Raw genomic sequence first — 11,325 nt, 5'->3', positions numbered from 1 at the left:
CCATAGAAAATCATTATAAATAAAACACGTAATGTAGCTTAATGGACAAAGACAATGATATAAAAGAGCTGTAGACATTTTATTCTATATGGAAAAACACTTCATGCAAAACTTTGTGTGTTGCGTTTATTCTGGGCTCACCTGCTTGCCTGTATATTAGTTATGTAGGCTATATTTTAATAATGAAGAGCACGTTTTGCAGTGTGGGAGGAAAATACTATATACATATTCATTATATTAATAAACTGTATATTGAATTTGATATTTTAATAGCATCTTAATACATTAAGCCATGTTAAGTGTTTGTTTTTCTACAGGAGGAAAACGCTTAACGAGAGACTTTGCGCATTGCGTTCATATTCTGCTGTACTGTGGCCACAGATTTGCGGGTCTTGTCTTTTTCTCCTACAGATGGCTTGCAGGACCCTGTACGTTACGATACAAAATTAGTTTTAATCGTTTAATCACCACAGCGTCTTGTCTCCATTGGCAACACGCATGATTTGTGTCGATTGCAAGTGACGTCGCAGGTATCGGAGAGTGCAAGTGGCTATTGCAAGTGACTTTGTAATTTAGTTTATTTTTTCTTGTCTTCACAACCTGGCTACTGTTATAAAATGTTGAGAGATTCAAACAAAAAGAATAATTAATAGAACAAAATAAAAAAATAAAGACTGCAAGTGACGTCGCAGGTATCGGAGAGTGCAAGTGGCTATTGCAAGTGACTTTGTAATTTAGTTTATTTTTTCTTGTCTTCACAACCTGGCTACTGTTATAAAATGTTGAGAGATTCAAACAAAAAGAATAATTAATAGAACAAAATAAAAAAATAAAGACTGCAAGTGACGTCGCAGGTATCGGAGAGTGCAAGTGGCTATTGCAAGTGACTTTGTAATTTAGTTTATTTTTTCTTGTCTTCACAACCTGGCTACTGTTATAAAATGTTGAGAGATTCAAACAAAAAGAATAATTAATAGAACAAAATAAAAAAATAAAGACTGCAAGTGACGTCGCTAGCGGAAGCGCAAGTCTGAGAATCCAAGTCTGAGAGTGCAAGCACAAGTCTGCAGCCAGACCCTTTTGAACACGATGGAGTTCCTCAAGTTCATGTGCTTCTCTGGATTTTCTTAGGTCCCGCCCCCTCCTCCTCCTCCTCCTCCACCACCACCACCACCGCTGCTAAACACAGCTGGCCCCGCCCCTCAGCAAAAACTAACCAATGGAACAACAGGCCACAAGCAAGCTCCTGCACTACAAAAGGTGACAGTTCCTCATTTAACCCAGGACAACTGGAATTACAGTTTTAAACTCTTGCACAAGTGCGATAATGCCACAAGATAAATCCTCTTTCATGCTAATGTCTTTCTGTCTCTTTTAGGGTGGTAAAGTGGGTAGTGAGCGCCCTATTCAGCGCTCTAAGAAGGTGAGAGACAACAAACCAAAGGTGAAGAAGCTGAAGTATCACCAGTATGTTCCTCCAGACCAGAAACCCGATCGTGAGCCTCCACCTCTGCTCGACGACTCCTACGCCAAACTCCTCTATCAACAGCAGCTCTTCCTCCAGCTGCAGATCATCAACCAACAACAGCAAAACTACAACTACCACACCATCCTGCCTGCTCCACCCAAGTAAGATATGCCAGACACATTTCTGATTATTACCAATGCTGAAAACCGCTGTGCTGCTTCACATTTTTGTAGAAACCATGAAAAAAAATGTTGGGATTCTTTGATCAATAGGATGTTCAAAAGAACAGTGAAATAGTAATCTTTTGTAACATTATAAATTATTTTACTGTCACTTTTGATCAATTGAATGCATCCTTACTGAATAAATCTAAATATTGATAATGATATAAGTATTTTATTAATAAAAATAAAAGGAGTTTACTTCAAAATAATAATTAGGCTAAACTTCAGCAAAATAAAAGTAAAATTCCACTATTTTTAATGAAGATCTAATAGTTTATAATAGTTTAAAATAAAATTATATTATTCTTTACATCTGTGTATGATATGAATATAAAATTGATTGCTATTTATATTTATTTATTTGGTTAAAAATCAATCTATATTAGAAATAAATAAAAAAATCATACCAGCTTTGCAGTAATGTTCAGTACATATTTAACAAATAAAATTCATAGCAATCAATTATTTCTTTCTTATATGTGTATGAAAACCTACATGCAAATAATTTTTTTTATTTTAACATAGTAGTAAAGTTGCTTTTTAAGTAGCTGTACAGCAAGGCATCAGTCGAAACGGTGCATCCATCAGCTAATTGCACATTGCATATGAGCTGCTTCTAGTGTAGACTGTTGATTATGCGTGCAATGTAGTTTTGTTGTGCTGTACCGCTTGTGTCTGGTGACACGGTATTCCCAAAATATGGATTTATTACATTTATACAATTATATACTGTAGCTGTTTCTCAAAGAGTAAATTCTGAATAGCTCTTAATATTGATGTATTTGCCATTCCTGTCCCTTTCAGGTGACCTCTCCTCTTACCCAGCTCTCCTTGCAACCTTCTCCTCCTCTCCCTTCCACGGTCCGCATTAAAGAGGAGCCCGGCAGCCGGACGTCTCCATCCTCCTGCTGTCTGGTGTCCCAGTCTGCGGCACCCCTTATAGACAAGGACCAACGAATAAAAATGGGAAACTTCAGGATGAGCAGTTGTGAAACCGTGAAGCGTTGCACCACAGCAGCTAGAGGCTGATGTACGTGTCAAAGCTGCGAGTGTTCACTCACCACAAACCATTCGATGTGAGCTTGAGGCAACACATTATTAATGAAATCAGTTATATCAAAATAATAGTTAGGTTAGATTTCTTTAGTAGAAATCTGGTGGTTATGAAATTGATAAAAATATATTAATTTATATTAGAATTTAAATACATTTAGTTTAAAAATAATATTTAATCTAGACTTCAGCTATCTTTGTTTTTAAAGAAAATCTGTTAGTCTAAATATTGATAATGATATCATAAGAACAAATAAAATTCATAGCAATCAATTATTTCTTTCTTATATGTGTATGAAAACCTACATGCAAATAATTTTTTTTATTTTAACATAGTAGTAAAGTTGCTTTTTAAGTAGCTGTACAGCAAGGCAGCAGTCGAAACGGTGCATCCATCAGCTAATTGCACATTGCATATGAGCTGCTTCTAGTGTAGACTGTTGATTATGCGTGCAATGTAGTTTTGTTGTGCTGTACCGCTTGTGTCTGGTGACACGGTATTCCCAAAATATGCATTTATTACATTTATACAATTATATACTGTAGCTGTTTCTCAAAGAGTAAATTCTGAATAGCTCTTAATATTGATGTATTTGCCATTCCTGTCCCTTTCAGGTGACCTCTCCTCTTACCCAGCTCTCCTTGCAACCTTCTCCTCCTCTCCCTTCCACGGTCCGCATTAAAGAGGAGCCCGGCAGCCGGACGTCTCCATCCTCCTGCTGTCTGGTGTCCCAGTCTGCGGCACCCCTTATAGACAAGGACCAGATGCTGCAGGAGAAGGACCGGCGCATTCAGGAGCTCACACGCATGCTGCTGCAGAAACAGCAGCTGGTCGAATCTCTGCGCTCGCAGCTGAAGGGCAAGCGTGTGGGCGCGCCGGTCCGAGTGAAAGAGGACCTTCCTGGTGTCACTATGGAGCTGATCAGAGCGACCGTTAAGGAAGAGGTCATAGAGGTGATGGAAGACAGCGAGATGGTGACAGAGCCGCAGGTGTTCCCGCAGGCAGGGCAGATGCAGCAGCAAAGGACGGTGACTGCAATAGAGCTGGAGCAGGACCAGCAGCAGCTTATAATGCAACAGAATCGGCGCAACCTGCAGCAACAAGTACATCAGAGGAAGAGGAAAACACAAAAACAACAGCACAACCAACAAAAACAAGTCAGTCCAATGTCCTTTTTGAGATTAATCATATGAAGCGTTAACACTCATCTAATTAGAGCAATTAAAAAAAACAGTTCCAAAACTTGGGACTGGTTCCTGCTTTGAGTCATGATCCCTTCACAAAGGACCTAGTTTCTCAATGTATAAACCAGGATAACTACCGCTAACTAAAACTAAACATTTTTTAAAATTAGATTAGATTAAAAATATTAGATGAAAAACTTGAAAAATGCTGCCTTGGCAACTAAATTTTACACACTAAAATTACTGGAAATAAATAAAAACTAAACAAAAAATAAATAAATCGTAAAAGTAGCCTTGTGGGCAGTTCAAATCCAGACTCGAGGAACTTTCCCGATCCCGCCCCCCTCTCTATCCCACTTCGCTTCCTGTCTCCTCTGCACTGGCCTATCATAATAAAGGATAAAATGCCAAAAATAAATCTTTAAAAAATAAAATAAATCATAAAAAAGAGGAAAAACTAGTAAATGACAAAAACACGTAACAAAATTACAAAAAAAATGTATTAAAATATTTTAGAGCTATTTTAAAAATTAAGACACCAATGAATTTACTTTTTCTGGTGGAATTGGACTACTTTTATACTGATGCCACAGGTTGTTTTTTAGGAGGTTTTGACTACCCAGAACATGATTTTTTGAGTGATTTTTGGTGCAATTTTGATGCTACTTTCCCCAGGATTGCGAGTCAGCTAGTTTGGGGTGTGATTGAGTTAGTTTTCAGTACCAGTTGGGCTGGTTTTGTTACGGAGACCTGGCAACCCTGGTTGTCACTGTATTTTCAGAGTACTTTTAGGAGAAAAAGGATTTTTACACTTTTTCTCTGAACATTTCCCTTGACACCCTAGCACTACATCTCAGCCTCCTGGGGTTATGTTTGCGGCACAGCAGTAGTCAGACATTGAACTTTTATTGTAATGGAAAATCATGGCACATCTCATGTTTTCTGCTAACCTTTCTTCTTTTCCATTTTTCCAGCAGTTGCCTCAAGCACTTACCAACCAGCAGGCAAGTCCTGTTTCTTCATTCCCAGTGGATGTACTGGACTCGAACTCCACCCCCACCATAGTGACCGACAGCAATGGCAACCAGTTCCTGCTAACACTGTCGAATCAAAACACAGAGACACGGGCCAGAGGCCGCCGCGCCCAGAACAAAGTAAATAATCAGATTAAACTTGTGCCTCAGTGCTTAGAGATGTCAAAATCTATACAATGATCATGTAATCATTGATGTTTATGTCGTTTTCAGAGACTACAGTCTACACCCACCATGTTTACCAACCAATCCGTGACTGAATTCCTTAACAAAAACAACCAATCAGAACAGCCCATACAAACCGTCATTTTGAAACAGCCAATCAAAAAGGTTAGTACAAAAACACTTTATTGCTGTGTTTTTACACACTTTTTTTTTTTTTAATAGTGTGTGAAATTAAGTATACAACTTGAATGTGGAATACATACATGACCGTATAATTTTATGTAAAAATGTCTTAAATTTTGTCAGTCTGATCAAATAATGAACGGAGAAAAAGATAAGTCTCAGCCGATATTACTTCTAGTTCAATTGCCACATTCATTCTTTAAGCTGTTAATGTTAATAGTTATTATAAAACGGATAGTTCCGGTCCTTGATTCTGATTGGATGAGCCACGTTCGAAGCTGTTGTAAATTACTCTACAAACATACACCTTTGTTTAAGTTTGTCTGTTGCTTGGCAGCCACTTTGTTGGAACCACAACTGTTTCTGAGGAACTACATTGTTTGGTGGAAGAATACTGTTTATTAATATCATTACACTTTATTTGCTCTGTTTTATTTTGTGAAACCTTACTACGTATATGGAATAACCGTTTTATAAAAGCAATAAGCCCCGTGAAGTCGTGGTTTACACTGAATTTATAACAGCTAAGGGGGTTTAAGGCACTCCGCTTCGCGTCGTGCTTAACAACGGCCCTTAGCTGTTATAAATTCACTGTAAACCACGGCTTCTTGGGGCTTATTGCTTTACTCTATGATAGCTAATAGGGAAGGACTTTTGCAGAAAACTGCCATCATTCCTCCATATAAGTTAATGATATGTATAAAGCAACATCAGTTATTCCTGACAAGTCATTGAACACGGTTATGAGACTTTTAAACCCACTTATTAAAATGTTAATGACTAATCACAGTCACTGGTGTTCAAATGAGGGCTGCAGGCATGGGCTATTAGCCCATTAACATTGGGACTAATTGAGATGCATGTTTTTACTTTGACAGGCACTAAAGCCAGACCTAAATGTGACGACCAATTACAAAGCATCAAGCTGCACATCCATCTCATCACCAGCCAACATCCAACCGTTCCTCTCTCCAGTGGATTCCATGAACGACACTGAACCCGTCCCCTCATCTCCCAACAACAACAACGTAAGTGTCTGGTTTGTGTACATGCTAAAGATCTGTTCCAAAACCTGGTGTGCTAGACATCATAACTGAAAATTCAGCTTTGCATCACTGGAATAAATTACATTTTAAATTATGTTCAAATAAAAAACTGTTATTTTATATTGTAATTTTACTGTTTTTACTGTATTTATGATCAAATAAAGGTAGCCTTGGTGAGCGTAAGAGACTTCTTTCACAAACATTTAAAAAAATCTTACCAACCCCAAACCTTTAAACGGTAGTGTATTTAAGTAATGATACGCTTTAATGAACACAGCAAACCTTGTAAACATTCACAGTGCAGACTAGAAAAAAAAGATTCCCTTGTCTAAAGTCTTCCCAAGAAGCTAACCAGAGTCATGAATAACCTGGAGTCCGTTCAAAAACACTCACAAATTTGGAGTTTGCTCTTCACAAGAAGCACTGCCTGATGTGAAGCATGCCTCGAGCCAAAGAGATCTCAGAACACCTAAGATTGAGAACTGTTGACTGTGTAAAGCTGGGAAGAGTTACAAGAAAGGGTTTTGGAGCAGTGCTTGTGTTTGTGTCTGTACTCTATGTAAAGACTGTCTTGGGGCCAGCAAGAATCTTTTCTAAAACGAAATAACAAAATCTATGTCATACGAGACAGGAATTCTAATAAGAGTTGTGTCTAGACTGCTATACGGCACAGATTCTGTTAGTGGAGTACGGATTTATAGGTCTGTGATATAAATAGAGCGCAGCTTGTGTCTTATTTTATGTAAAAATGTCTTAAATTTTGTCAGTCTGATCAAATAATGAACGGAGAAAAAGATAAGTCTCAGCCGATATTACTTCTAGTTCAATTGCCACATTCATTCTTTAAGCTGTTAATGTTAATAGTTATTATAAAACGGATAGTTCCGGTCCTTGATTCTGATTGGATGAGCCACGTTCGAAGCTGTTGTAAATTACTCTACAAACATACACCTTTGTTTAAGTTTGTCTGTTGCTTGGCAGCCACTTTGTTGGAACCACAACTGTTTCTGAGGAACTACATTGTTTGGTGGAAGAATACTGTTTATTAATATCATTACACTTTATTTGCTCTGTTTTATTTTGTGAAACCTTACTACGTATATGGAATAACCGTTTTATAAAAGCAATAAGCCCCGTGAAGTCGTGGTTTACACTGAATTTATAACAGCTAAGGGGGTTTAAGGCACTCCGCTTCGCGTCGTGCTTAACAACGGCCCTTAGCTGTTATAAATTCACTGTAAACCACGGCTTCTTGGGGCTTATTGCTTTACTCTATGATAGCTAATAGGGAAGGACTTTTGCAGAAAACTGCCATCATTCCTCCATATAAGTTAATGATATGTATAAAGCAACATCAGTTATTCCTGACAAGTCATTGAACACGGTTATGAGACTTTTAAACCCACTTATTAAAATGTTAATGACTAATCACAGTCACTGGTGTTCAAATGAGGGCTGCAGGCATGGGCTATTAGCCCATTAACATTGGGACTAATTGAGATGCATGTTTTTACTTTGACAGGCACTAAAGCCAGACCTAAATGTGACGACCAATTACAAAGCATCAAGCTGCACATCCATCTCATCACCAGCCAACATCCAACCGTTCCTCTCTCCAGTGGATTCCATGAACGACACTGAACCCGTCCCCTCATCTCCCAACAACAACAACGTAAGTGTCTGGTTTGTGTACATGCTAAAGATCTGTTCCAAAACCTGGTGTGCTAGACATCATAACTGAAAATTCAGCTTTGCATCACTGGAATAAATTACATTTTAAATTATGTTCAAATAAAAAACTGTTATTTTATATTGTAATTTTACTGTTTTTACTGTATTTATGATCAAATAAAGGTAGCCTTGGTGAGCGTAAGAGACTTCTTTCACAAACATTTAAAAAAATCTTACCAACCCCAAACCTTTAAACGGTAGTGTATTTAAGTAATGATACGCTTTAATGAACACAGCAAACCTTGTAAACATTCACAGTGCAGACTAGAAAAAAAAGATTCCCTTGTCTAAAGTCTTCCCAAGAAGCTAACCAGAGTCATGAATAACCTGGAGTCCGTTCAAAAACACTCACAAATTTGGAGTTTGCTCTTCACAAGAAGCACTGCCTGATGTGAAGCATGCCTCGAGCCAAAGAGATCTCAGAACACCTAAGATTGAGAACTGTTGACTGTGTAAAGCTGGGAAGAGTTACAAGAAAGGGTTTTGGAGCAGTGCTTGTGTTTGTGTCTGTACTCTATGTAAAGACTGTCTTGGGGCCAGCAAGAATCTTTTCTAAAACGAAATAACAAAATCTATGTCATACGAGACAGGAATTCTAATAAGAGTTGTGTCTAGACTGCTATACGGCACAGATTCTGTTAGTGGAGTACGGATTTATAGGTCTGTGATATAAATAGAGCGCAGCTTGTGTCTGTTAACATCTTAAGACCTTTATTGAGACATACATGTTTACCATTTTGATAGTTTGGCATGGTATCACGATCCTTAACAATCCTGCTTAATCTGACTCTAAAACCTCTCCTCTTTTTTTAACCACATTACATATCATTTATTTAATAAGCACCACAAAAACAGGTCAAACGGCTACTACTATTCAAGAGTTCAGAATTCAGGAGACTTGGAATATAGTGTATTAATAATACGGGCTACTTTTATGGTGCATATGTTACGTTTTGGTGTATTTTTGTCCTGTAAACTACTGTTTATGGAGATGAACTGCATGGAAATTCATTGGAAATCACCTGTTAGTGTTCCATACTAATAATGACAGAACGAAACCTTTAATATGCATCCATGTCTGTCTATCAGGAGGAGATGTGTGTGAGTTTGGACCAGCATGCTTTGCTCTCTCCTTCCACCTTGTGTTCGCCCATAGCTCTTTGTCATCAGGTACTGTCTCGTCCTCCATCTTTCTTCCATCTTCTGTTGAACTTCTGTTGTTCCCCTGCGAAATTTACTTATTTTCTTTTCATATTAATGTTTCTGACCATTAATTTGTGTTGAAATCCACGATTTGTCACCACTTGGGACTGATTTAGGATTTGTTATTCCTATTTCATTTGAGCGATTTCATGGATTTCGGGGATCAGATCCAAGGCCTGATTATTGAACGAGATCCCAGTATCTAATGATGTTGATGTTTTTGCAGGAGAATGGCTGCCATCATCAGGTTGATGACCTGTTTGACATCCTAATTCAGCATGGAGGTGATTTTTCATAATTATTGTCATTTAAAGCAAGTTAGATGAGAGAAGCGTATAGCTGCTCACACTCTTTGTTTCCTGCATCCTACAGAAATCTCTGAGAATTTCAAAGCCGCACCTGATCCTGTTCTCGAAAGGCTTCGGCCGAACACGCCACTTTCCTCAAGCTCCTCCCCTCTCGGTCTGTCCCGTCCTCCTGATATGCCCCTCAAAACTTTAATTTTAGAACCTCAGCCTCCTTCAATTAAGACGCACGGCAACTGTGACACAGGAGGTGGGCGTCTTGAAGATTTCCTGGAAAGCACTACTGGCAAACCTTTGCTGGGAGTGGAGCCAGGAGGACCAACGACGCTAATTGTTGACCTCCACAACCAAATGCTCAGCACACCGAGTATCCTAGACCACCCACGTTCCCCAATGGATACATGTGACATGAGTTTTTCCAGTCACTCGCCTTCAGATTTGATAGACTCCGCCCCAGATCCTATGGATTGGCTGGAGCTCGGAATGGGCGGGACTGGAGGGGAGGGGCCTGGGATGGTACATATGAATGGACACAGCTCCTCTAGCTTATTTTCCACAGACTTTTTGGACACTTCTGATATGAATTGGTCCAGCTTATAGCTCATGGGATATCGCAGACTGCAATATTTTTGGAAGGGCCTATTGTGGATTAGCTTCCTTCGCATAGTACAGTTTATATTTGTTTCCACCAGTGAGTTTTCCAGTTTGGATTCAAGTATGGATTTTCGGAATACTAACTTAAATTGGATTATGTTACATATTGACAGACTTTATCCTTCACCTTTGCTTGCACTAATGCTCACACCCCTGATAGCACACATATGTCACAGAGCCGTTTACATATCGTTTTTATCTGGGTGTCATTTGTTCATCTGAAACACTTTGCTTAACCCTTTTAAATTTGGATATTAGAACAAGATATTTTTGTGTTTTTATCATTTAAAATACTCTTATATTAATGACACTTACGTGAAACGAGATGCTTTCTAGATGATGGACTCTTTGAAACGTCTCGGTGATGTATGTGTGCTTATGGAAATATCCCCTGATTTTGCATCAGTTTTAGCAAATTAATTCACTAAGTGCAGCTTTTGAGTTTCATTCACCTTTAAATTTGATTATGTAGCATTAAAGGAATAGTTTTTCTGATTTTACCTGCTTTACCAAATATAGCTAGTAGACTTGTACATAACTCAATAGCTTTGAAATATACACCTGGATTTTAATATTTATAGAATTGAACCAATGTTGCTAAAAATTTTATAGCATAAGCCAACAGATTTTGTAACCCATTTCTTAGCATTGGCATTCATATGTTACCATAAGCGTATTAATATTATTAAATATAATAATAACAACAATAATAATAGTAATAATAATTTGTTATTATTATTATTATTATTGATCATTAGTACTTAACACTGTTTAAATTCCGTTAGATCTTTGTTAAACAAGAGACTCTCAACAGGTATACATGTATCCACAGCTACTAATGTTCAACATTTTGTAGATGTGCCAAAAATATTATTTTATGGCTATATAGATAGCCTGTAAGCTATTCAATATTGTTTTGAAATATAATACAACAACTGGACTATGCTACTTTAGCTATTTTCTTTTTTTAATTTTGGAAAGACAAGCCATTCAAACCTTGTTTTTGTTAGCATTTGCTAGCATTGCAACCTGATGAGAGCTGCCAGATGAAGTTTTAATTGCGTAGTTAATTGC

The 11,325-nt window shown here is 37.9% G+C and overlaps 1 protein-coding gene across 1 annotated transcript in view; it reads left to right on the top strand.

Annotated features, from left to right (window-relative positions):
• The window catches only part of LOC107583305 (MKL/myocardin-like protein 1), a 64,031-nt gene extending 53,135 nt beyond the window's left edge, over positions 1–10,896 (top strand). The window contains exons 10-21 of the mRNA XM_016269482.1: positions 1,132–1,260; positions 1,379–1,629; positions 2,343–2,370; positions 2,497–2,688; positions 3,361–3,903; positions 4,905–5,084; positions 5,178–5,294; positions 6,191–6,340; positions 7,881–8,030; positions 9,179–9,259; positions 9,519–9,576; positions 9,665–10,896. Coding sequence (XP_016124968.1) covers positions 1,132–1,260; positions 1,379–1,629; positions 2,343–2,370; positions 2,497–2,688; positions 3,361–3,903; positions 4,905–5,084; positions 5,178–5,294; positions 6,191–6,340; positions 7,881–8,030; positions 9,179–9,259; positions 9,519–9,576; positions 9,665–10,197 — 2,412 coding nt within the window. The 3' untranslated portion in view covers positions 10,198–10,896. The remainder of the gene's footprint in view (positions 1–1,131; positions 1,261–1,378; positions 1,630–2,342; positions 2,371–2,496; positions 2,689–3,360; positions 3,904–4,904; positions 5,085–5,177; positions 5,295–6,190; positions 6,341–7,880; positions 8,031–9,178; positions 9,260–9,518; positions 9,577–9,664) is intronic.
• The last annotated feature ends 429 nt before the right edge of the window (positions 10,897–11,325 follow it).

Source organism: Sinocyclocheilus grahami, unplaced genomic scaffold, assembly GCF_001515645.1.
Source record: "Sinocyclocheilus grahami isolate Dianchi unplaced genomic scaffold, SAMN03320097.WGS_v1.1 scaffold52.1, whole genome shotgun sequence".
Lineage (NCBI taxonomy): Eukaryota > Metazoa > Chordata > Actinopteri > Cypriniformes > Cyprinidae > Sinocyclocheilus > Sinocyclocheilus grahami.
The sequence above is the reverse complement of the archived record's forward strand: the minus strand, read 5'-3'. Positions and strand labels throughout refer to the sequence as shown.